Here is a 25,752-nt window from a genome sequence, read left to right as displayed (position 1 = left end):
GAGTTCTGTGGCTGTCCGAGGGGTTAGTGGACGTCAGAGGAGTGTCTCCGCCCAAAATGGGGTTGTTGTTGTTGTTCGGGTGGTGACTGACACTGGCACTGGACACAAGGTTCCCGTGGTTCCCGTTCGAGGTGAATTTCAGGGAGGGATTAGGAAGCAGGTAACCGATGCAACTGCTCAATAAAATGGTCCACAATTGTTTGTCTCCTTGTTGCAAACTCAAATTGGCGATGGCTGCCCCGATGACACAATACACCACGAAGATTTGGCAGAAAAAGACGATTTGCGTTTTAGGCATACGTTCTCCACACCACACCCACAAGGGTTGTTTTTGTAAATCTTGCACAGAAGAACTAGGTGAAGGAGGAGTGGTCGACGTAGCTGCGTCTGTGTGAAAAGGCATGGTGGTCACTTCTTTTTATAGTCGATGACTTGCGAAGCGTCGATCCAAGAATCAAAACTGGGTGGATATCCTTTCCAACGTACTTTGACTTCTTTGACACGTCGTTTGCCCACTTTACGGGTTCTGCGTTCGAGAATGCTTTCGATGTCGTACACGTCGTCTTCTTTTTTGGTGACACGTTGTAACTCGGGCAAATAAAACGTTCCTTTGAGCACTTCTCCGTTCATGTCTTCCAATTTATAGACGACAGGATGACGGCCATGCACTCGTCCAGTGACGCGAAACAATTCGGTCGTCCAGTTAGGTAAGTAACCTTTGTCGAAAGTGCGTTTGGTTTTGCCAATGCCCACCCCATCTCCTACGGCCAACTCTCCACTTTTCTTGGGGACAGCCCTCGTCGGGGACGTACCAAACAGGCGCTCAAACACCAACACTTCGTTCTCGGGAGTCACGTCTTGCGGGGCACGTCCAATGCTTCGATGGTAAGATTGGTTGTACGCTTCCACCAGGTGCGGTAAGATGTCGATGTACTTCAGAGTGTGGTGATGCGTAAAATATTTCCACATGCGTTCTTTCAAAGTGCGTTGAAAACGTTCCACGATGCTGGCTTTGGTTTCTGGATTCTCGGTGGTAAAAAAATGAATGTCACGTTTCTTTAATTCTTTTTGGAAAGCTTGGTTCAGAAATTCGGTGCCTTTGTCCGTTTGCCATCGAAGAGGGTGACGACCGCTTTGTTTCAACACCCGTTGCAGGGCTCGCACTAACTCGCTGCTCGATTTGGAAGTCAAGGGCACGACCCAGGCAAATTTGGAAAAGACGTCGATGACACAAAACAAATATTTGTAGCCACGATTATAGCTGGCCAAATGAGAGACATCGGCTAAATCGGCTTGCCATTGATGATCGATGCCTTCCACTCGGGTGCGACTTCTGGCAAACTTGCGTCGAATGGGTTTGTGTAAAGTGTAGGTAGCTTGTTCTTGTAACCATCGTTGCACTTGAGGTAAACGGAGACGTTTCAGTCGAGTTTTGGCAGCACGATACAATTTTTGAACTCCTGCGTAACCTGCAGGATGGGAGGGATCGTAGTAAATGCTGGCTAAGACTTTTTCCATTTTTTTTTTTGTGTGTTGGTTGGTGTGTTAATAAGGTACCCACTCTTGGAAGATGCTACTCTTTTTCTCTTGGGGTATTTTCTTGGATTGCAATGCTTTGCGTGTGCGACCGGCAATAGGTGTTGAAGAGGAGGATGTCTGAGCGGGGGATATCGGTTCTTGTTTCACTTCTGCCTTCACTTCTGTCTTCACTTTCTTTTTCTCTTGTGATGAAGAAGGGGTGGCCATCATCTTTTTAATTCATCCAATTCTGGAGGTAGGTGGTGTTGTTAACTTGCGTACTTTTTCTGGTGGAGTTTGAAACCCTTCTTCTTCTTCTCCTTTTTCTGTCTTGGTCACTGGTAGTGGTGGTACTGGTACTGGTACTGGTACTGGTGATGGTGCTGGACTTTTCATCAAGGTCTTAAAATCTTTCAGAGTGGGTAGAGCTGTTTCGTCTAAAGCTTTCTGGTGAAAGAGTTGCAGTCTTTGCAAGAGTTGACCGTACTTTTGCGATTTTTCTGTTTCGGACAAATCTTGGCGATCCATCAAGGACTGCAATTCGTGTTGTAACTGGGACATCTCACTCAAATTGGGATTGGGAGGTAAATGCGGGGTGCGTTGTTCTTGCCAACGATGGTATTCCATCCATCGTTTGTAAGGTACTAAAGCTAGTTTTCGTCCTTCCATGGGGTTGTCAGGGGTCGATTCTGAGATCTTGGGACTTCCGAGGACCTTTTTATCTTGCTCCCACCAGTCCTCCCAACATGGTTCCCAAGACTCCTTTCAGTATGGGGCCTAACAAGAGAGGCAAAATGCCTCCACGTTGGACCAACATCTTCTTCTTTGGACGAATGGGAATTTTCTTTTGAACCATTTGGCGAAGAACGTGACGATGTTTGCTTAAGCATTGTTTCTGGTGTTTGGACAAAGGGATCGTGCCTTTCAAGACGTTCAAACAACATTCACACACGGTATTGATGACCTCTTTGGAGGCCGATTGAATGAGTTTTTTTCGTAGAGGTGGAGAAGCTTTGGACAGGATAGATAACATGTCCCCATGTTTGACTAAACGTGGTGGTAGTCCTTTCCTTTTCTTTCCTTGGGGTTTTCTGGAGGGTGACATCTTTGAGTCTTCAGGAGTACCAAAAAAACACTGATACCCCCGACTTGGTCACAGGCCTTTTTTATACTGGAACGCGTCGCCACTGATTGTCTTTACGTCGTATCAGTTTGAGGACAGGCATGACACGTCGTGCAGGGGTACGTAACGGACTAAATCGAGCCAGTTCTTGCTTGGACAAATCCAGTAAACTTTGTAACATGCCCGATCTTTCTTGGACTTTGATTTTGGGAGAAGGTACTTTGTGAGCAGCAGCCACTGCCACTAAATTGGAGGGTCCTGCCACTGGGGAAGTTCTTTTTGGGGTCATCACCGGAGAAGTTCTTGGTGTAATCAACGTCTCCAAGTACTCTTCAGTTCTTGGTGTCATCAACGGAGAAGTGGATGAACGTGAGGATGCCGGAGACGCAGTCACTGCCGTGGCAGATCGTGGTTTGCGAGTGTAAGGTTGCGTCCTGGCCGAAGTGCCTCTCTTGAGACTAGTTTTCTTCTGTGGGCTTTTCTTTTTCTGGGGACTTTTTCTCTGTTTCTTTTTCTGGGGGCTTCTTTTCTTTTTCCGGGGTGGTGGTGTCTGATCAGAGGAGGGTCCCGCCACTGGAGAAGTTCTTCTTCTTGGGGACCTGGTCTTTTTCTTCTTGGGGCTTCGTTGGACTTTTTTCTTGGGTATAACTTTTGGGGCATTAGGATCCCATCTTAAGAGAGAGCGAATGATGACCCCTCCTAGAGTACCGCTCCCTCCAGGTTTCAAAATGATTTGTTTTTTGGTTTGAGTGTCGATGCGGGGATCGGCCAGTTGGACCAAAGCGACTTTGTTTCGATCGAAAAAGCGTTTGGTTTGATGAGGAATCTGAATGATTCCTTGGAGTATTTGACGTGCCGTCACCGTGAACCATCTTAAGACTTCTTTGAGACTAGCTTCTAAGACACGAGCTCGTGTTTGTGGATTTTTTTTCTCGACTGATGCCATACAAGGCACGAATCAATTTGACGGGAAGATGCGACTGAAGGGACGTCATGTTCACACTGTGTGAGACAGACGAAAAAAGGTCTGAGGTTTTTATAGATTTTTTTATGTGGAGTGAAATTAAGTCGAGGACGGAGACGTGTACAGGACAGGCCCTCCGTCTTGGCACCAGTGGTGAAACAAGTGGGTACGAAATCGCAAATCCTCGGGGGTCGTAGGTTTCAAATCGACGAGTAAATAGGCGTGTGGCGTTTGAGTGGCATCGTCGTACTCCTGAGTCAGCCAAGGCGTTCCTAACTGTTTGGCTAAGACTTGCACTTGCGATTTATCTCGAGGGTTTTTAAACAAGACCACGTAATGCGCATTGAGACTGATGGTGCGATGGGCTTTACTTTGTTGAAACAAATTTTGGATGATGTAAACGACACTGGCATTACGGTGATGCCCTTTGCGCGTGAACCACAGTTTAATTTCTTCTTCGTCTTCTCCTAACATGTCGTCGAAAATGACCAAATGGGTTTGACGAGAGTCAGAGACGATGCCGTCGTCTTCTTTAGGAATGCCTTCCACAAACACGATGGAATCGCCTTGACTTTCTCGCAAGAGGCTGTACACCGATTGCCACTCTTTGTAACACCACACGATCCGTTGAGGTGGCCGATCGATCAAATGATGTTTGTGTTCGATCAAACGTTTGACGAATTCGGTTTTGCCTGAACCGCTAGGTCCAGCAATGAGCATGTTAAAGGGATGGCGAAGATACAAAGCCTCCCAACTGGCACGATCTAAGTGTTCGTCGATGACTTTGACAGTAGAGGAAGAGGGAGCAGAGACAGCAGAGGTAGCCATTGTGTGGGAAATGTCACTTGTGACACGAAAACAAACAAGACAAGAGTTTATATACTTTTTCAGAACACGTTTATTGAATGTTTTTTCAAACATGAATACGAAAGACAAAAATACATAAAAGCCAAAGGCTTAAGTACAAGGATAAAAGGCACATGATAACCATTAACGTGGAATAAACACAAGTGTCTGTGCAACAACATGTTTTGGGTAATGTTCTAACCAGTTCTATAGTAGGGGGTAAGGTCGCACAAGTGTCCTCCCGAAAGGGTCTTTCAGGCCTGTCCACGACAGTCCCGTCTTGGGTGACGGGTTCTTCTGGCACCGTCACTAACACGGGTTGAAAAGTAACTTTTTTCCTTGAACAACTTTCGTGCATACTGGGCCACTTCTTGGGTCCAAGCCTCAAAATCCCATTCTTTCCAGGCACGGACATCTGTCCAATGGGGGTGTAAGTCACAAGCTACACACACATCGTCATACACGTCTTGGGTAGCTAAAAGCTGACGAATCTTTTTTTCCTGTTGAGGTCGAGAAGTATCCAGATGAAAACGCAAGGCTTTGAGCAAAAGGAGTTTTTCGTGACCATTTAAGGCCATTGAGGTGGTAAGTACTGATCGTAAAGAGTCCACAAAGAATCGGCTGGTAAACGAAATCCCAGAAAACAAGTCACTAAGGCACACACCAATTGTCGTCCCAAATTGAATGGATACAGTTCTTGTAATAATCGATGGTAATGATCTACGGTTTGAATATGGTCATTGAGTTCCTTCCACGGAATCTGTTCAATCACTTGTGACATAAGCCGTGGCATGGCAGCCTGATTTTATAGTCTCTTTGTTTCGGAAGCAATACAGCTCTCGGTAAATCCTTTCTCTCAACTCCTCAGGCAAGCCCAAAATGTTCTCTTGTAAAGTATCCATAAGTATATACACTGTTTTTGGAATCGTTGGGTGGTGGCCAATAGCCTCGTTTAACTTTGTGCCTAATGTAATATCCACTCATGATCAGTCTTCTTGTACTTTGGAACAGAGCATAATTTAAAAACGGTTGAATAACTTTGCGTTTGCGTTTCACTTGTATTTTGATCAGTTCTCGGTAAATGCGTTCTCTCAACTCCACAGGCAAAGCACGAATGTTCTCTAGCAAAGTATCCATGAATAGGTCATACTAAATCCTCTTTGGTCTGACACAAGAAATGTACTCTTTGCAGAAACATGGTTTTACTTCAGTGTCGAATTTAAATCGTTTAGTCACTAATCTACACATTACAATTCGTTCAGAAGTTTCCTCTTTCACTAAGTTGACATTGTGTTCAAGATGTTGGTAATTCGTTAACTCTTCCTCTGGAATTCGATGCAGTAAGTTTACAATGATGTAGTAAATAGAATCGTCCATAACAAACCAATCCTTTTTAAAACCAGGGGATCGTTGATCAATGTCTGTCCAATGGAACACTTTCAATTGAATCAGTCCTTGTATAGCCTTCAGGTACCAGTGGTTCAAACACCGGTGACGTAACGGATGCAATTGTTCTTTACGTTTCACTTGTATTTTGACCAGTTCTCGGTAAATGCGTTCTCTCAACTCCACGGGCAAAGCGCGAATGTTCTCTTGTAAAGTATCCATGAACAGATTATGGTAAGTTACTTCAATGTCTCGGTCCCACTAAGGGTAAGTAATGACAATTCGGTGACCATCGAGCATGTTCTACGTAGGCCGAATCTTGCGGTTCCCAGTGGTGAAGTGACACACCGCAACTGAAGCACTTGACTTTATCTCCTTCGCCCAAGTAGAAAAATCCGGCTCTGGCTAATTCTTCGGGGGTCGGTCCTCCCAGATACTTAGGCCATTTTCCTTTGAACGATTGAAGACGATTTTCAAAGTCGCAGTATTCCGACAAACGCACAGGAAACGAATATTCGTCTTTCACAGGTTCGTTTCGATGAGGGTTGGGTGACATGAACAGGAGTTTGCTCAGGGCTGGATGACATCCGTAGGGGGGTAGACGTGAAGGTGAACATTCCCCTTTAAAACGAAACCCAGTAAAATGTCCAAGAGGACGAGTGGCATCACTTTCGCATCCCTCAGGTTTGACACGCACAGCATCACTTTCCATGATAGGGGTCGTAAGAACAAAGTTCCCATGATGCTTTACGGCATCGCTAAGGTCACAACGTACAGCATCGTACCCATCGCAAGGCTCACAATCGCATTCCACTTCAGAAGCCTCACACTTGAATTGTGCTTTTCTAAACAACTTGTTTTGTGTTTCTCTGAAAGTATTCATCCTGTTCCCTCGGTCTTGGTAGTCACAATGAACTATCGATCTTGCCTAGGGTTCCCTTTTTATATACAGACCAATACCGACGTGTCCATACGGTAAGGTGAAATAATTGGGAAGTCGCACTCGCTTCTGGTACACAATCTGATAGACTTTTTCCAAGGGCCGACTGACGATGTGATGAGTGGGTAAACGTACAATCTTGTTCGGTTGATTGGTGGTCACTTTAAAGTTTCCATCCTCTCCGGATTGCAAGGCTTCTTTCAATACCCCAAAGTTGACCACTCGACTGGTACGATAATTCAGAGTCAGTCCTTTCACTTTGCACGTCGTGTGCACTTCTCCTTGTTTGTCCCGATATTCGTAGCCGTAATTTTTGGGACCGCCACTGACGAAACTTAAAATCTTGTCGTCGGGATGCTCGTCTGTCCAGGCTCCTAAACGGTCTCCTTCGATGTCAGGGTGCTGTTGACTCGGGTGATGGATGTAAATGCAACTGTCCGTGTCAAAGTACAGGACGCGTTCTTCTAACAGTTCTAAAGCTTCGTACAATTTTAAGCGAGCATGAGCTGTCACGTAAGCCGCAATGATGACATTTCCAAAAGGGTCGTCTTGTACAAAGTCCAGATCTTCTTCGTAATTGACCAAGATCAAATTCTCTCGAACGACGTCCACGTGTTTCATGTATTTGGTTTTGTCGTGAATCATCTGGAAGTAGCGGGAAGGTTCTGTCAAATATTCCGTCTTGGGTAAACACGGTCGTTGTGCCATTTTACCCCACAAGCAATTTAACATCACTTTGGCAAACGATCGCCTACCTTCGTTTTTCTCGATGTGGTCTAAAGAGATGCCTTCTTGTTCATAGTATTTCTCTTTGAATTGTATTTGGTCTTCGGGAGTGTGACACCAGGAAGGATAGCCGCTGACTTCTTGTTTCAGTTTCAAAAAGGCATCCACGTAGTCGGCGAAAATGCCTTTCTGACTGGGATCACCCTTGTGGTATTGTTGTGTCTTGGAAAAGTGGCAAATTTCGTACACTTCTAACAGTTGGTATCCCATGTCCAGAGCTTTGAACAATTCTACGCTGACCCAGGTTCCCGTCAAGGCCCGTTCTTCCTGGGTGTGCTGACAAGGCTGATCTTGGTTGCACGTTTCGGCACAAGTACGGCACAAGGGAAACATCAGTTTGCCTTGACAATGGTGAGGTAAGACGGGATGGTATAGGTTCGTGGGAGGCAAAACTTTGCACTTGATCAAGCCTTCGTATTGTCGAATGTTGACCAGGTCGATGTGTTCCGTTAACAATTGCGGGTGCCCTACAGGAAAACGACAATATTTGCACACGTAGGGATACAGCGAACACACGTCCAAGTATTTGATTTCTTCTCCTTTCTCTTCGTCGGCTTGGTACAGCAAACAGGTGGCATTGGTCCTTCCTCCGTACAAACTATCCCTCGGGTTCAGCGGGTCCATGAACTGGTAACTTTCCACGAGGCGTTTAAACTCGGGATCGGTTTTCATACGGTGATCGTACTCGTGTTCCCACATTTCCACCACTTGGTATCCTTCCTGTTCCAACTTTAAGCGACGCTGACAAGTGTCCTGGTACAAGTCTTCCATGGTTCGTTGTAAAAACTGATTTTTAGTGCTACGGTCAGGGTAACAGACGGGACATCCGTGAAATAAGCAACCGTTAAACTCGTACACGATCTTGGGGTTTTCTAAGTCCCAGCCATCGACCGAATACGTTCCGATGGTCTTTTCACCCCCTCCGTTGCGGGCATGCTGAATCCACTTGTCTTCCTTGTCGCACAAGTAATGTAACCAACGTAGGGCTTTGACCGAGTATTGACGTTTGACAAAGTGGGTCGTTTGAGGGCTGATGACAGCCACGGTGTTTTCAGGCATGAATCGTTGTCGATACACTAACGAACACGCTTTGGCAATGGTGCAAGCTTCTTTCAAAGGAACGACCCCTCCGTGTTCCATGAACAGTTCTCGAAATTTTCCACAGCAACGCCGTAAAATGTCCACGTCGGAACGACAATACTTTAGCATTTCTTCTTGAAAGTCGAGAGCCTGGTACCAAGCGTAGAAAGCTTCTCGTTGTTCGGTACGCATGTTGTCGGGGTCGTAATAGTGAGCCTCGGGCAAATGGGGTAGAACGGCGTGTTGATTAGCTTCCGTATTGAAAAAGTGTGGAAAGTACCCTTTAGCCATTTCTGACATTCCAAACATTTTAGGCATTCGACTCAAAGGCATGGCCAAATAGCTCATCGAATCTTTAAACTGCACTTGTCCCACTTGCATGAAAATGATTTTGGCTCCGTTGAAAATCACTTAAGGACGTTCGGTGCCATGTTCCGTATAGTACCTCAAAAGAAACTGTCCATCGTATCCGGAGAAATTGTGAGCCATCACCGTGGCATGACGATGACAATCTCCGTAACGTTCGATGTCCTCTTGGCTCCACGTCTTGTCGACGGGGTCTAAGACCCATTGTGCAAAATCGGCTAACGTGTTCGGTCCCCGAAAGATTTTTTCACGCCCTCCAGGAATCTTGCTGCAGTGAGGGCAATGACTGAAAATAGGTTCTTGAATGCACTTCTCGCACGCTCGATGAGCCACGCAGAAATTAGGAATGTGAATGCCAGTCTCTTGGATGCATTCGAAATCGAAAAAGATGAAATTGCCTTTCTTCTTGTGACCGTCCTCTTTCTCTGGTGGGGGTTGGTATTTTTGCACGTAGCATTGGTGTTCCAAGTCCACGATGTGGTGACAAATGTGACATTTTTTCTTTCCTCGACATACGTGTGCCTTGGTACTGTTGGTACGTATGCCTTGTCCACACGTAGGGCACAATCTCAGGAGTTGACAAGCACATTTCTTCTGTGAACCTTGTGTTTTCAAATGTTGTTGGTAACAGGTAGGGCTGACAAACGTGCGCAGACAAGTTGAACAAGGCACTGGCCCTTCGCTCAGACAGGGTGGAGAGGTCAAACATCCTGGGCATTTCAATCCACAATGTTTGTGTTGCTCTCGATTGTTATAACCATAATCACATTTCTCACAATAATAAACATATCCCAGGAATCCGGTGATGGTGGTAATGGTATCGAAATGGTCATCGTGATAATAAACATGAATGTATTTTCCGTCTTTAAAATCTTGGCCTCGAAACAACAGAGGTCCGCGCACTTCTTGAGGGTGCACTTTCAAGGTGTAGCGTGGAGCTAGGGCATCTTGCAATTTTTGCATCTCAGGAATGCCACAGGGTGTGTCTTTGGACAGGCCAGCTTGTTGCAACAGGTGTTCTGCTTCGTTTCGTTGTTTGGCTCGGTCCGATTGTCGAATAGTTTTCCAGGCTCTTTTCCATTCTGCCGTGTCGTTCTTGTTGGCATAGGTTCGTCCCACCACGATGGCTCGAGCTAAACACATCTGGTCTTAAGGATTGTGAATTTGGACGAGGCTACGCTTAATGCTGCGAAGCTCGTTCACCAATAACATCTTTTTGCGTCCGGTCCCTTGAGGAGGAGAGACGTGGGCCATTTTCAGTGTGGCTTTACCATCGGTGATGTCAAACTGATCATTAGATTGTTGTACGTGTTGAATCTTGTCCATGACTTTGGAAGCAGTCAATTCTGCGGGTCTGCTAAACTCGATCCAAACAGGGGATTTCAAACCGTCGTGATCTATGGATAGTGTCAAGCGATCGTCTTCTTTGGGTTGACATTGTCGCTTGAGTGCGGTGAGCAAAGAATCCCACACCCCAGTGATGAACCCTTCTGCTTTCTCCAATGGTACGTCGGACTTGAAATCTTTAAACTTCACTGTGTAGGTGTAAGCGGTGGTTCTAAATTTTCTAGAGGAGCGCTTTTCCGTCTCTCGAATGGAATAGTACTTTTCAGGGTTAACTAAGGGTGGTGAACTTGGTTTAGAGGGTTCGGATTCTGGTTCACTCATGTCCTCTTCAAAATCACTGGCATGAATTTGTGCCAAGATTTCAGCCCTGGTACGAGGCGATAGATCACGTTTCTGCCTCTTACTTTCTTCTTCTTTCTTCTCGAATGAATATGATCGTTTCATCTTGAGTGCAAAACGTCAAATGACTCAAGTTTAAACACCATAGACTAATTTATAGTCATGGCAGACCAGCGTATATAAAAGGGTGTTTGTCTTGTCCTTTCACTATTCATTTCACTCTCAAGCTGAGCACAACGATGGAAGAGACTACCCAGATGGAACGTTTCGTCAGAGCTTTGCGAGGGGTCATTAGAAAATTCTCTTCAGACCAGCCGACGGACTACTCTCCTTCCTTTCGAGATAAAAGTCAAGATACTTGCTATATCTGTCAGAAGAAAGGGCATTGGTCTTCAGAGTGTCCAGACCGTCAAAAAAGAACAAAAACAGGGGCTAAAAAAGACAAAAGTCAAGATACCTGTTATTATTGTAAAGAAAAAGGACATTGGTCTCCAGATTGCCCAAAAAAGAAACAAGAGGAGTCAGAAGAAAAGAAGGATTCTTGAGAAGAAGAGAGGGATTCTTCGGAAGAAGTGAGGGATTTTTCAGAGGAAGAAAGCAGACAGGTGAAGAAAAAGAAACAGGAGAAGAAAAGAAGAAGGGAAGAAAGTGAGGAGGAAGAAGAGGAAAAGAGTGCGACGGTGAAGAAATTCAAAAGACAGAGAGACTAAATAAGGAGATAGAAGAAGTCAATGAACTTTTTATTAAAGTGTTGTGTTGTGAATTGTGAATTGGATTGTAACAATGGATAAAAGAATAAATTAATGATATAAGGTAAGTGTCTTTGAGTTTTGATTTTAAAATAAGAACGTACACTCACGCACTCATACAAAGACACGTACTATAGGGGTAAAATGGGCTGTTCATTATTTTTTTTTTGAGTTATTGGCAATTGAAATTATATTTCTTTTCGAGAAATGTGGGTGGCCCTGAAAAGGGCCTTTTTATTTTGGTGTAGGGGTGAGTTTAAGCAATCAACTTTAACTGCCTTAAGCCTTTGCCACGGCCAAGGCCTACTTCTGGACTGCGTAATGTTGATGATGATGATGATTGGGTTGAAATCACTAAGGGTGGTACGGTAGGCTTAGTCACAGGGTTGACGTGTTTAGCTCGGGAAGGTCGTATTCTCTTCGGTCGTAATAAAGAAGTCTGATACATTTGTTTCAGACTTCTTAACTCCGTTAAAATGTCCAACAGTACCGTGACCGTTTGATTTTCACCCTCTTGTTTCTTTGCTGCTACTTCTTCTTGCTGTTGTTGCTGTTGTTTTTTTTCTTACCTCTTCTTCTTGCTGCTGCTGTAAGAGAAAAGCTTGTTCCGCTTCCTTTTGTCGTTGTATGAATTTCTCCAATTCTTCTTTCTGTCTCTGTCTAAAATTCTCCACTTGCGGTGATGAAGAAGGTAACGAAGGTTCCGGAACAAATTCTTGCGAGGTAAGAAAATCCACAAAATCCCAATTCACCTCTTCTGAAAGTAAATCCGGGTTCCCTTGGGCAGTCTCCCCTGCTGGTGCACCCCAATGGATCGTTTTCTGAGTTTCCGTCATGTTGAATCACTGTCGCATAGATTGACTGCACACAAGCGCTAGCGAATCTATATAGACCACGTGACGTCACAGACTACTCTCTTCGGATTGGATGCGGACTGACTGAATTTTGTAACGCGTGTTCGGATTGGTGAATGAACTCAATCCGTTTCAATCCTTCCTCTACCTATAAATAAGCGCAGTTCACTGCATTGATTCACCTGTTCTCGTCGCTTCAAGATGTGGACCACAGTCGAATCATCCACCCTTGTGTCTTCCATGATGTTTAGGACGGACATGCTCATGTATGTCCGATCCAAGTGGACCGTTGTACACAGGACAAACACCAGTCTGTGGATACGTAGGATCTACGTAGAAAGACAAGGATGCCTCAAAAGAGTGCTGATTTACGGGCCAACAGTGAGACGGAGCCTAAGGACAAGAAGAAGACCAATGCGGTGCCCTTTATGTTAATGGATACATTAACATAAACCCAAAGGCCCTTTTCAGGGCCCCCATATTTCTCGAAAAGAGAATGACTTTTCAATTGCCTACCCCTTTTTTTAATTTTGTTTAAAAAAAAATCCCATGTTCAATTCCCTTGAGGCTATAGTGACCCAAGACTTTTTCTTCATGTTCAATTCCCCTTGACGCTATAGTGACCCAAGACTAATTCCCATGTTAAATTCCCTTGAGGCTATATTGACCCACGATTTTTCTCCATGTTAAATTTCCATTGAGGCTATAGTGACCCAGGGGTCTCTGTAATGCTAATTCCCATTGAGGCTCTAGTGACCCCATTCACTACTGATGGTTCCTAAAAATCGATTCGATGAGTGCAAGTCTTTTGTTTGCGTACTACAGACAATGGCAGTCTATTATGGACGACAGAGCTTAACTAGCTATGTTATTCCTGAAGAAAGTATGAGGAACATAAAACAATCATCGTCTTTGTGAGTAGCAGAAGTTTGTATGGCCAATTAATCTAACATCATTCGGAAAAAAAAAATACGAAACAAAGTAAGCAAAAAAATAAATAATTATCCCATACATTACATTGATTTGCCATGTAATGTGGAGGGGGTGGGGGCGAAACGATTGGAAATCATAAACAAGTTGTCAACAAACACATTTTAGTTTTTAAAATGAAAAGATAAAACTTCACGCAATGAACTAAAAATTCTCCCAATGAACTAAATTGAAGATCGTGTCAAATTCATAGATGTTCATGACGCAACTATATGAAAGTAACATGACGCTTCGTAGTTTTTATTGCGTCGCGCTGCTGTCACGCAGTAGCTTATTGTTGACACTCCTTAGCCCCATTCCAGCACATAGAGCTGGTTAAGACTTAGAAGTGACACCCTTAAACCTTTACACTTTTAGGCTCGTTCTCGATATGCTTCAGTGCGAGATACATGCCGATGATTTTCCGATTAGATTATATGTCAGGGAGTATGCATTTTTTATCGTTTTCATCGGTGCCTTCAAAAGGATTTGAGTCGTGTTATATATTGTCTATTAACTTTTGTTATTTTATTTTAACTGTATTGTTGTTGTTTTCTAGTTACTTAATATTTAAATTTACAACACGAAGGATAATTTCTATGGCAATGTTACAGTCTGTACAAATGGAGGATTGACGGGAGCCAGCCGCTGTCAGTGCCCCTCCAACTATACATTCCACACGCCGCTGAATCTCTGTTTCCGACTGTCCAAAGAAAAACAGACCTGGCAGACTGCGAGGCAAATCTGTGAGTTGGAGGGAAGCCACCTTGTCAAGGTTAACAGCACCGAAATTCATCTGTATCTCAAGGAACAGATAAAGATCAATCAATACAGTAAGTCACTCACTTATTTAGTTTTATGGTTTTTTTTTTCAAATTTTATTTTGATACATTCTTGACTCATTCTAGACCCAAAGAAATATCTTGGTCTAAATAACATATTGGACTATATAAAAAAGGCCAAAACCTTTATAACAGAAACTGCAAGTATCGTCAGAAAAATGTCATCACATCGTTATCATATGTGTAGGGTATTCGAATGTACTCGAAAGTAATTTCGCCTCTTTGTTTTACTGTTTCATTAAATATAAATTCAGTATTCCTCATCACGTGATGAACATAATACTACTTACGTGCTTATCTGAAGGCTTGTAAAATATAGAATGTCTTCATATGGTTGGATACCTTTCATTTGATGTTAGATCTTTTGTACGATCCCTTATATTTAGGTTGAATTTGGCGCTCTTTGAGCTCATAAATATAAAATAGTCCCGATGCGCCCTTCCTCGCGTCGTAAGAGAAGAATAGTGGAGATAAGCAGCAGAGGGGGTGAACAGACCAAGCTTATTTCCAAATTTAAAAGCTCCTACGAAATAATTTTCCGTAGAAACTTTTAATTTCAATTCCAAAGCTGCTACGGGTGGTTATTTTCGATCGAACAGACCATAGTGACATCATAGGTGTATTTGAGACATCATCGATGAGGCAAATCTTATTTTTTAAAAATATTTGGTCGAGACCGACCAGTAATTTTTTTATTATCATAAATTAAAATCACTTGTATATTAAATACTCATGAGTGTCGGAGAACCACATTCTGCTAGATTAGCACGAGAACGATTAGAAGCAATAAAACAATATCTTCCTGTGAGAGAATCTATTAAAAGAAAAATACGATTAATTGATGATGCAAAACGTGGATTCAGAGAACTATTGACGGAAATATTTAAACCAGTGACTGAAACCACCGAAAAAGTTTTACTTGGAGATGTTAAAGATCCTGATGTAAGAAAATGCGGTATTCTTCCGGTGTTAAAACAAATTGAAGAACAAACTCGACCTCAGCCTGCACCTGCACCTGCACCTGTACCTGCACCTGCGCCTGTATTTCAGCTTGTACCGGCGGTTAAACCTAAAATTAAATCTAAAATTAAGTTTAAACCAAAGGCTGGACTTAAACCTAAGGCTGGTAAACCTCAAGCTGAGGCTGAAGATGAAGAATTTGAAGACATAGAAGAACAAACCACTGGTAAAATTTCTGGAATTGAAAAATTTACCGATGATGCTATTAATAAGATAAGATCGTTAAAATATAATGATCTGGTTAAATATACCGTAGACAATTATAATAAACGAAAAGATGTTTTAAAATCTGAGCACGCTGATAAATCCTTATCTCGTGAAGCATGGGCGAGATGGATATATTATGTGTATAAAAATGTTGATCGTGTCTCTCAATCTGATAGTGAATATGTTAATTTTATCAAAGCTGTAAATTTTTATGAATCACAATCTCAATCATTATCGTTACCAAAACCAACACCTCCACCTGTACAAATTCAACGAAAACAAATACCACCTGAACCTGGAAAAGTACTACCTCAGCCTGATGAATACTTTACCAAAGACGCTCTTGATACTTTCGAAGATAAAGAAAAATTAATTAATATTGCTAGGTTTGGTTTTAAGGACAAAGATCATTATTTGAAAAAGGAATATTCTAATAAAATAAGAGAAAACAACTGGATTTCTGTGGTATATTTTGCTTCTGAGAAAAACGTTATTGATTTTAATGATCCAGGTTATATACAATTTAGGAAGAAAATAAACGAAATAGAAAAACAAGAAGCAGAAGAACAAAAAGAAGAAGAATCTTTCGCTGTTCCAGAAGATAGATCGACGTTTCATGGTCTTACAACTACAACTATGTTTAATGATGATACTCTTGCTAAAATTGGAGGCGATGAAGATGAATTAGCTCGTATTGCTACATTCGAGTACAAAGATAGGGGAAAATATATGGTGAAAAAAAATATTGATACTGTTACCAGTGATGACTGGATTCCTGCGTTATATTTTGCTAGTAAAAATTCTAAGGTCAATCTTGATGACCCAGAATATCAAAGTTTTAGAAAATATATATATCAAATGAGAGAGCGAACAGGCGTTACTGGCAGCGGTTATAACTCTGTCTGCCCTGATAGTGTTGTTAACGACGTATCTCGGCTAGAAGTTCTTATTGGAGGAAACCGAGCCGGAAATAACTCGCGCGAAATAATCAACGAGGCAGCTGATATTTGTCAGCGATTATTTCGTGGCGGCATCGTAGATGTTCACGTTTATAGAAATCTCATTGATGAAATTATCGACGACCACAGCGACTAGTTGTTAAATAAAGAATTAATTAAATAAAATGATTGTTCACAAGCATCATCGTAGACCTGTGCAGGCTAGAGTGGTAGATGCTCGGTTGCCCATGTACAGAGATATACTCACGGAAATGGACTTGGTGAGGTTTTTAAAGGTTTTGTTACAAGAATAGCTCCTAAAGCTGGAGATTTTTTAAAACAATTGGCAATGAAAGGTATGGGAGTAGTTCGTGATAAAGTTGTTTCTACTGTCGGTGATTTTGCTGGTAAAGCTACTGGTGCGGTCAAAGACAGATTAATAAATTTAGCAAGAAAAAAACCGGTTAAATTACCTGGCACCGCGGTGATGCCTAGCGACGTTAGTAAGATAATAAACGGTGTATCAAATCAAAAACTAGTAGAATTAGCAAATCAAGAAACAAATAAATTAACAAATCAGGAAGTTAATAAAATAGTAAATCAGGAAGTTAATAAAATAGTAAATCAAGAAATCAAACAACCAATAAATACTAGTTTCATATCAGGTAGTGGTCTTCGTTTTAGAAGATAATCTTTATAATAAAATGTTTGCACGGACATCTACTGAGGCATTTGACATGGATGAACCCATAAGCAAAGATACGTCGGTGCGTGATTATCAGTATTACTCGTACGACGCGGTAACACCAAATACTGAAAATCGAGTTGAAATTCAGGTTCATGATACAACCAGATATTTTCTACCATCTGAGGCATTTATCGAAGTTGTAGGTGAAATTATAAAAGTAACTCCCGCTCCTGGTCCTACCATCGTTGACACGTTTCCAAATATTTTCAAAATAGGATTTGTCAATAATGGTATTATGGCGTTATTTAAGAGCGCCACATATATGATTGATGGAAGAGAAATTGAATCAATTTCTGATAATGTTGATATTGCTACGACAATTATAGGCCTAGCTAGGTACTCAGATGATTTTACTAGATCAGCTGGTCCAAGTATGATGTTTGCCAAAGATAATTCTAATGAGGCTGAAAATGTTCAGTTTGTTCACAGACAACCAAAAACTGTCGCTGATAGTAACGTCAACGCCGCTGTTGAACCAGTAGTTGCGAATATAAATGATAATTACAACTTAGGATTTGCTACACGTAGAGCTATGTTACAAGGTCTTCGAAGAAGATTTTCATGTGCAATTCCGTTATCTCACATATTTGGATTTTGTAGAAATTTTAGAAAAGTAATTTTTGGAACCAAACACACAGTTGTGTTTTTTCGAAAAGGTAACAACAATGATGCTATTTGGCGAGAAGGTGATTCTGACCCTGCTCATGCCGCTGCCGATGCTGCTAATAATGCTAAAGTTGTATTAACTAAACTTACCCTATGGATGCCAGCAATGACTCCATCAATAGCCGAAGAAGGTAAATTACTTTCTTTTATGGATCAAGGTGGTAAATCAGTTATGTCGTGGTTAACAACAACTACTGACTCTACCACTACTAATATTAATGGTATTTTTACTTGGCGTACTGCATCACAACAAGGTGTTTCTGCTCCTAGACACATCTTTATTGCTCTTCAAAATGCTAACAGATATGATCAGCAGCATAGTCACATGATATTTGATAATCTTGGTGCTAGCGAAGTATCGTTGAAATTAAATGGACAACAAGAACCATCTGAAGAAATATCGATAGATTTTGGAGCTCATTCAGTAGCTCGTGCATATCATCGCCTGTTAAGTTTTATGGGGCGAGATCAAAATATTGATACAGGATTACAAATATCACAGTTAGATTTTATGAATTTATATCTGATCTATTATTTTTCACTGGAACATCTTGATTTGGTAAAACAATCTGTCGTTGATATACATTTTAGATTTTAGAGCCAGAATAAATAATGCACTTAATAACGAAGTTAGAGCAATCGCAGTAATACTTAGTGATAGAACTATGCTTCTTGAAGGTATTAGCGGCCGAATGAGAATTATTGACGCGCCGGTAGAAAAAATGTGATCTAAATTTAAATCAACCGTATAACTATAAAATGCCATACGATCATGTTAGTGTCACTCTGACTCCGGGTCAGGTAAAAAGACTTCAATCAAATATAACAAAAACCTGCGGGGTAAAATTAACGTTAAAAAATGCTCAGATTCAAGGTGGACCAAATAAATTAGCGTTAACTAAAACTCAGCATAAACATTTTACCAAAGCTAAATCGGCAAATACTGGCGTCCACCTTGATTTTAGTCCAAGCGCCATCAAAGACATGGTCAAGGTTGGTGGATTTTTCCCACTTCTAGCTGGAATTATTCCAGCAATAATTGCAAAAGCAGCCATGGCGACTCCGTTAATAGCAAAGGGCGCCGTGTTAGGTGCGGCCGGATACGCAGGCAGCAAATTAGCATAAAAAAATAACAGGGGGGCGATATGGTAAAAAAAAGGACGCGGCCTTCGATTGGGACGGCCACAGTACGGACGAGGCCTTCGATTAATGCGGCCACAGTGATTACACCGATGTCAAATTTAGATTTATCTAACGAAGTAAAAAATAAAAAAATAAAATTCTTCAGAGGCGTATTTATGCGAGATCAATTACCGGCTAAACCAAATCGTAACGAAACCGGAATCATAAATCTCGATTCAAGTATTGGTCCAGGAACACACTGGGTTGCTTACGCGATAAATCCGTGTGAAATTATTTACTTTGACTCGTACGGGTTAGCGCCGCCAAAAGAATTTCTTAATTACGCAAAAAAATTAAATATTCCAATTTGGTATTCAACGCTACCGACGCAGACGCTAACTGATCCACCAATATGCGGCGTTGAAACAATTAATATTCTTGATGCGATATCAAGATCAATCAAACCATATCACAAAGTCGTACTTGATTATACTTCTGATAAATTAAATCAATCGCGATTAAATAATGGTTGACATTTATGGAAGATCTGTATCAAAAACATTAAAAAAAGGACCAGCGGATGTTGATTTATCTAAGTACGCGACAAAAGATGATCTTAATAATTTATTAGCGATATCGGGAATTGATCCCGACGAAGTTGTAATTTTTCAGGATCAACAAGGAAAATTACAAACAAGTAATATCAAATTAACTGACATAATTAAACGAACCGAGTACAGCGCACATATAACTGATTTTACTGGTTTACAAGAAACTATTAAAAAATTTAATGAAATAACCGCCGAAATAGATAGAAAAATTAATGAAAAAACCGCCGAAGTAAATAGAAAAAAAGCTGAAATTAATCTAAAAATCGCTAACATCAGCACTACCGTTGATTTATTTGAGGGAACTAGCGCATTAATTGCAGGAATTATTGGTAAAACCAGCTTTATTAAGTTTCCACCGGCAATAGCGTCGTCACAAGTCACCAATATAACATTCACAACCGCGTCCGGGTCAGCAGCGTGGTCACCAGAAAATAATAGTTTCAAATACACCGCGCCGATTACTGGCGTATATCAGTTATATGTTTTTTCCTCGATGAGATTCAGAATAATCGCTAAAGAATATAAATGGCGACATACCAGCGATAGATTTCTTGGATTTTTAAATCTTTTAATGAGCAAAGACGTCGAAGAAACATTTACGTTAGAACCACCAGAGCGAGCAGTAACGGCGTCAACAGATTTTTGGTGGTGCATTGAATTTATCGCTGAGTCACCTCAATTATTTAGTAAATAAAACAATAATGACCGCGTCCGATTACCGATTTAATCTTGCACGGTCTTGGCAGGATTCGCAAAAAATATCATTAACACGTAAACGCTAAAAATAAAATAATATCAGCGTCGATTAGTTGTCATTGAGGTAGTTGTTTATTCGGTATCGGCGGCAGTTGCCGGCGCTGAAATAATATTATCCGCGGTAACAATGATGGCACCGGTCGCTGTCACAATTTACATCTGTGCAACTACGACAATCGCAGGCGTTCTTAATATTATTGCAAAAAAATATCTTCGTCGATATCTATCAATCTACGATCAGATCCGTTCTAGGTTGGCCTGTAATTGAGCCGGTTTATCCACCAGCACAACCAGAACCTAAAAAATCTGACTATGTTACAGACAAACAATCTTATCATGAAATTATTCCAAATTATAAAAAAAAATTACTTTGGTTAAAAGATATAATAACCATAAAAAAAACTATTTGGGGTGTTGGGAAAGAAGGTAAAATAGCCGGATGGAGTTTCCTTGGTGAGAGTAAAATATCACCAAGAGCATCTGCCTATTTTGATCATGAAGAAATTGTTGAAAAGTTCGAAGAAATTAATCAAGAACATAAAAAACAACTACAGATGCTACGACGGTATTTTCAGGAGTGTATTTTTAACGTATCAAGCTCATGTAACGAGATCATTAAACGCGGAGAAATATTAAAGCAACTAACATCCGATATGGAATATATTCACCGGCGAATAATTCAAGTAGTAATTGATGATGATGGTCGTGATATTAATAAATAAAGATTTTTAACTTTATACAAGCTGACCGAGGCGACGTTGCCAGATTTTAAATATGCTGGTTATAACGCACCTGAATTAAGAAAATCCGTCACTCATACCATCGATGAGTTGTTTTCTCAATTACACGCTGCATGGAGAAAATCGTTACCACCAGCATCTATACTTGGTCATGATAATGATCCATCCGGGCACGGACGTGATATTTCACCAGGTATAGTAAATATAAGAGAAGTCGTCGCGGTTAATCTTCACGTGGACGTCATCGAGGGCAGCTACAGCGCAAACGCGTCAGTTTCAGATCGGGCTCAACAGGGATTTATTCTCTATTCGTTTTCGCAAGATGTATCACCGGGATATTTAATTATACAAGAACCTATTAATCCGGACTATCTACGGTGTCATAATCGATTATTATCGAGAATCAATTTCAGATTAACTAACCAAGACGGAAATTTACTTGATATGCGCGGTGAAACAGTAAATATTAATTTGTTAGTAAAATCTTAATCTTAAGGATCTTTGATCAAGGATCTCTTCCATCAAGGATTTTCAATCCTCACCACGGTAAAAAAAAATGACAAAAGCGTAGATAAAATACAATAAAAATTAGCAAAATTGATATTTTTTAAAATTCTCAGTGGAAATTTGTATATTTTTGTAATTTTGATGGGGTATTTGGTAGTCAAAGTTAAGAAATTTGTACAATTTTGTAAATTTGTTGGGGTATTTACCAGTCAAAGTTAAGAAATTTGTACAATTTTGTAATTTTGATGGGGTATTTGGTACTCAAAATTAAGAAATTTGTAAAAAAAAATAAGTAATTTGTAAAAAAATAAATAATTTCAGTAAAAATTAATTCTCAGAATTTTTAGAATTTTACGAATTCTTAATTCTCATTTACTTTTGCCATTTTTCTTAATTGTCTTGCTCGAGTATTTATTACTTTTCTTGACTCGTACTCGTCAGATAATTCTGATCTAATCTTTTCGACGGCACCAGATAACGCAACAAAATCTTTAATTTGTACCTCGTTAACAGATGCCAACGACTGATACATCGCTGACTGAATTCTCTTTATAAATTTATATTCACCTGTTAGAACGTATCTACCTTCGTTATTATTTTGTGCGAGTATCTCAAAGTCGGAGATAATTTTATCAGTATCTAACTCGGAAGATAATTTTATTTTTTTGTTTTTTAATTCTTCGATGGAGTCAATTACATTATTAATATTTTCTTCATTCATTATACAATATTTTGTATCTTTAATAAATATAAATAAAACAAATTATATTTCTGAAATGAATTTATTAATCTGTGTACGAAAATTCGATCCATGAGCCAAATTCGTACGAAAATGTTGATTTAATTGTTCCTTCTGCAACCTTTCTCACTGAGATTGAGTTAATACCAAAGTGTTTTGCAGCAGATTTCATCGATGGAAAGTATTCCTTCTTGCCGGTTTTCATATTTACTGATTTAACTGCCTTAGATTTTTTGCGTCCACCACCAACATTACCAGATTTACAATTTTCACTTTGAGTAATAACCCTCAGATTTTGTATGAAATTATTCAATTTATCTCCGTCAACGTGGTCAATTACAAGTTTATCTTTGATTGGTTCGTTAAAACACTCGTATATAAATCTATGATATAAATACGTTTTCCTTTCGGTATTAACCCTAAATGTCAAATAACCAGCATTATTAACAGTACCAATTGATTTTTTTGTTCTGCAGTTTCTGACAACGCCGTCGCACGATGCCTCATAGTTGTCAATGATTGGGTGCCTTATGAATATTGAATCCATATAGTAATTATCATTTGTCTAAATTAAGATTTGCTTGAAATCTTTTAATATAATCTTCTTCACACTTAATTATTCTGTCGTTAAGGTCAGTTTTTTGTCATAGTGTCTCTTTAGTTCTCGATAGCGTTTTTCGCCACATTTTATACATAATCGAGTTTTTCCTCGAACGCCAATATTGCATTTTATGCATCTTTGCGGCCCTAAACTACCCGCACGGATAGCTGGCATATGTTCGCCTCAGTATTCACGTTTGCATGATTTATTACAACAAGTTAACGAACCGACCAATAGCCATTTGCACTGATTCATTATTATTTAAACGTTTGTTTAAAATATAATATGAAATTATTTGACCTTGATGAAGCTGAATACGATATACCTGACGCGGGTCGAGCTAAGAAAGAAGTTTTTGATGATGGAGCAGTTCATACTTGGGCAACTTGGAAAACAAATTCCATTGACAATACAATGACCGACGAGCGAGCCAAAAAAATAATTGATTATATTCGAGATAATCATAAAAATGAGCAGTTTATTTTTGGAATAAAATTTATCGCACAGATGCCTGACGGCGTATGGGTTATTCGTGATAAACGCGACCCCGTAATCGGAGGAAAGAAAAATGTTATTCTGTTCGCAGGTAGCCGGCCCGGATTAATAACAGGCATAGATAAACCATATTATGCTAGATCTTACCCGGTAAGTGCAGTTGTTTATGGAATTTACAAACTAAATAACAAACCAGATGTTGGAAAATTATCCCCGATGAAATTTTCTTCGGTGATAAATTGTGTAGCTGAACGAGTAATGGAACATCTAAAAAATACAAAACGTGGATCAGGTTTAACCGCTCTAAGGTTAACAAAAATAAATACCTGGGCGCAGTCGGTCGTTAACGGTGCGTCAATAAATGACGTTGCTGAGTTATCGGGTAAATTAAAATTACCGATGGTAGTAAAAACATTATCGGGAGAAATTCTTTATGATTCCGCGTACAAATCTCGAGGAGCATCTATAGAAATTATCGATCATAATTCCCACGCGTGGACATCCGCGGTAACAATTTTCCCACGAGACCGCGTTGTTAAATTTTATCCCGAAAATTCCATGGAGATGTTTAAATTTATTCACAAAATAAGTAAATCTGATCCGGTGTCGGTGTGGTTATTTCGCAGCGAAGATAATTATGATCAATTTGTGCGACCTAACGGTGACGTTTACAGAAATAAATCATTACATGATTCAATGAGCGAATTAGCAAATAAATGTTCGGCAAATTCTGAACAATTATTAGTTAATTGTTTTACTGTTCCTTCTGTTGCTGCTCACGCTGCTAGATAAAAAAATCTCATGGAAGTCAACTAGGAATGAATTTCTCAAAGATGTCCAACACAGTTGTATCGAAAATGGTCACGGCGGATTATGGAACAGCGAATACGACAGCGATAATATGATATCTGTTGACATGGCCGCGTGTTATCCTGGATGTTTTCTAGGATACGGCGATTGTGCTAAATATTTTGCTCAATTTGGTCATCCCTGCAGTGAGATGACTAGGGTGTCAATGAATGGTCCATTACCGGATTTTCCCTTAACTGGATTTGCTCGTGTTGTATCATTCGAATTTGCTGAAAATTTACATAAAATCTGCTACGTTTGGTTTGGTAAACACTTTGCAAATCAACGTTGGGTTCATACGGCGCTACTTCGATATATGTTAGATTCGTCCATGTTGACTTCGTTGATAGTTAGTGAAGCAATTATTTCGTATAAAAAACAAACTAAAGTTTGGTTGCTAACTGACCTTGATGAAAAAACCGCCAAAGATTTAGGTAGAAAAATAATCGGTAAATTTACTCAAGGTGGCGCGTATGATCACCAACGACATCATTGTAGATTAATCATGGACGATGCTGAATTAGATTTTATAATTGCCGATACCACATCGAGGAATATATTTTGTAACGGAGAAACTATTCACGTTGATGGAGTAAAATTAGGCACCGTAGTTAGTTATTTTGATGGAGAATCACCACAATATACTCATTTAAGATCATCGATGCTCGCATACGTAAGTATTATTTTACTTTCAATGATAAATAAATTTCCTAATCACGCAGTTAGAGTAGCTACTGATTCGTTTTACATCGACGAAAAACACTCATTATGGTAGAAAATTTAACTGGTGACGGTGCGTGGGGCACTTGGAGAATAAATGATGAGAATATTCTTTGTTATTGTGAATCCGCCGACGTCGCAGATAGTGACGAATATCATCACGGTGTAAAATTAGAAATTTCATCAGCACCGTCCGTGCATGATCCAATATCGCGATATAAATTTGTGTATATAAATGGGCCAGGTGGTTCAGGAAAACCTATAGAGTAATCGAATTATTTAAAAATTCAGACTTAGTTGTGTTAACGCCAACACAGATTAGCGAAAGAAATGAAGCAACTTGGCGTTAATTCCTGTACTTATCACAGTTATTTCAAATACAGCGGCGGCATCTTCGAGGATGGGTGAAAAATATATAAATAAAACTGTTATCTTTGATGAAATTTGCACAGTAAATCTAGATATGTTAAAATTATTTCTTGAGTGGTTGTCGTTGAAAAATACCGCCTTGATAATGTGCGGTGACCACGGTCAACCAAACCCTATTGATGGTGAATCACCGCATAACTGGCTAAAGAATTTTGTTGATTATTACGAAGGAGTTGATACCGATTATAGATCTCTTGATGAATCACTGAGTTTAAGAAATTAATTCGATTACAATCAAATAAAATCCAATGCGACGTAATGAGAAAAGTAATCAACGAAACATCGATGAAAGATTTCTTAGATTGATGGAGACCTGATCACGTCGTAGTTGCAAGTAGAAAAATAGTTTGTGATGATCTTCAGCGACAATTATTTCAACGTCAACGTGAAAAATTTCCATTATTGCCGGTGCCGTTATGTTATCGGCCAGCAGATACTCGACGGCAAAATATCGACGTTGATATACCAGGAGGAGAAAAAAGAAATTTAGTATTG

At 40.3% G+C, this 25,752-nt stretch overlaps 1 protein-coding gene across 1 annotated transcript in view; it reads left to right on the top strand.

Annotated features, from left to right (window-relative positions):
- Positions 1-25,752, top strand: part of LOC149807222 (C-type lectin lectoxin-Thr1-like) — a 42,854-nt gene that overhangs the window by 13,402 nt on the left and 3,700 nt on the right. The window contains exon 2 of the mRNA XM_089963749.1: positions 13,882-14,100. Within this exon, the coding sequence (XP_089819875.1) occupies positions 13,882-14,100 (219 nt within the window). The remainder of the gene's footprint in view (positions 1-13,881; positions 14,101-25,752) is intronic.

This window comes from Sinohyriopsis cumingii, chromosome 1 (genome assembly GCF_028554795.1).
Source record: "Sinohyriopsis cumingii isolate HCF-2022 chromosome 1, ASM2855479v2, whole genome shotgun sequence".
Classification (NCBI taxonomy): Eukaryota; Metazoa; Mollusca; class Bivalvia; order Unionida; family Unionidae; genus Sinohyriopsis; species Sinohyriopsis cumingii.
The sequence above is the reverse complement of the archived record's forward strand: the minus strand, read 5'-3'. Positions and strand labels throughout refer to the sequence as shown.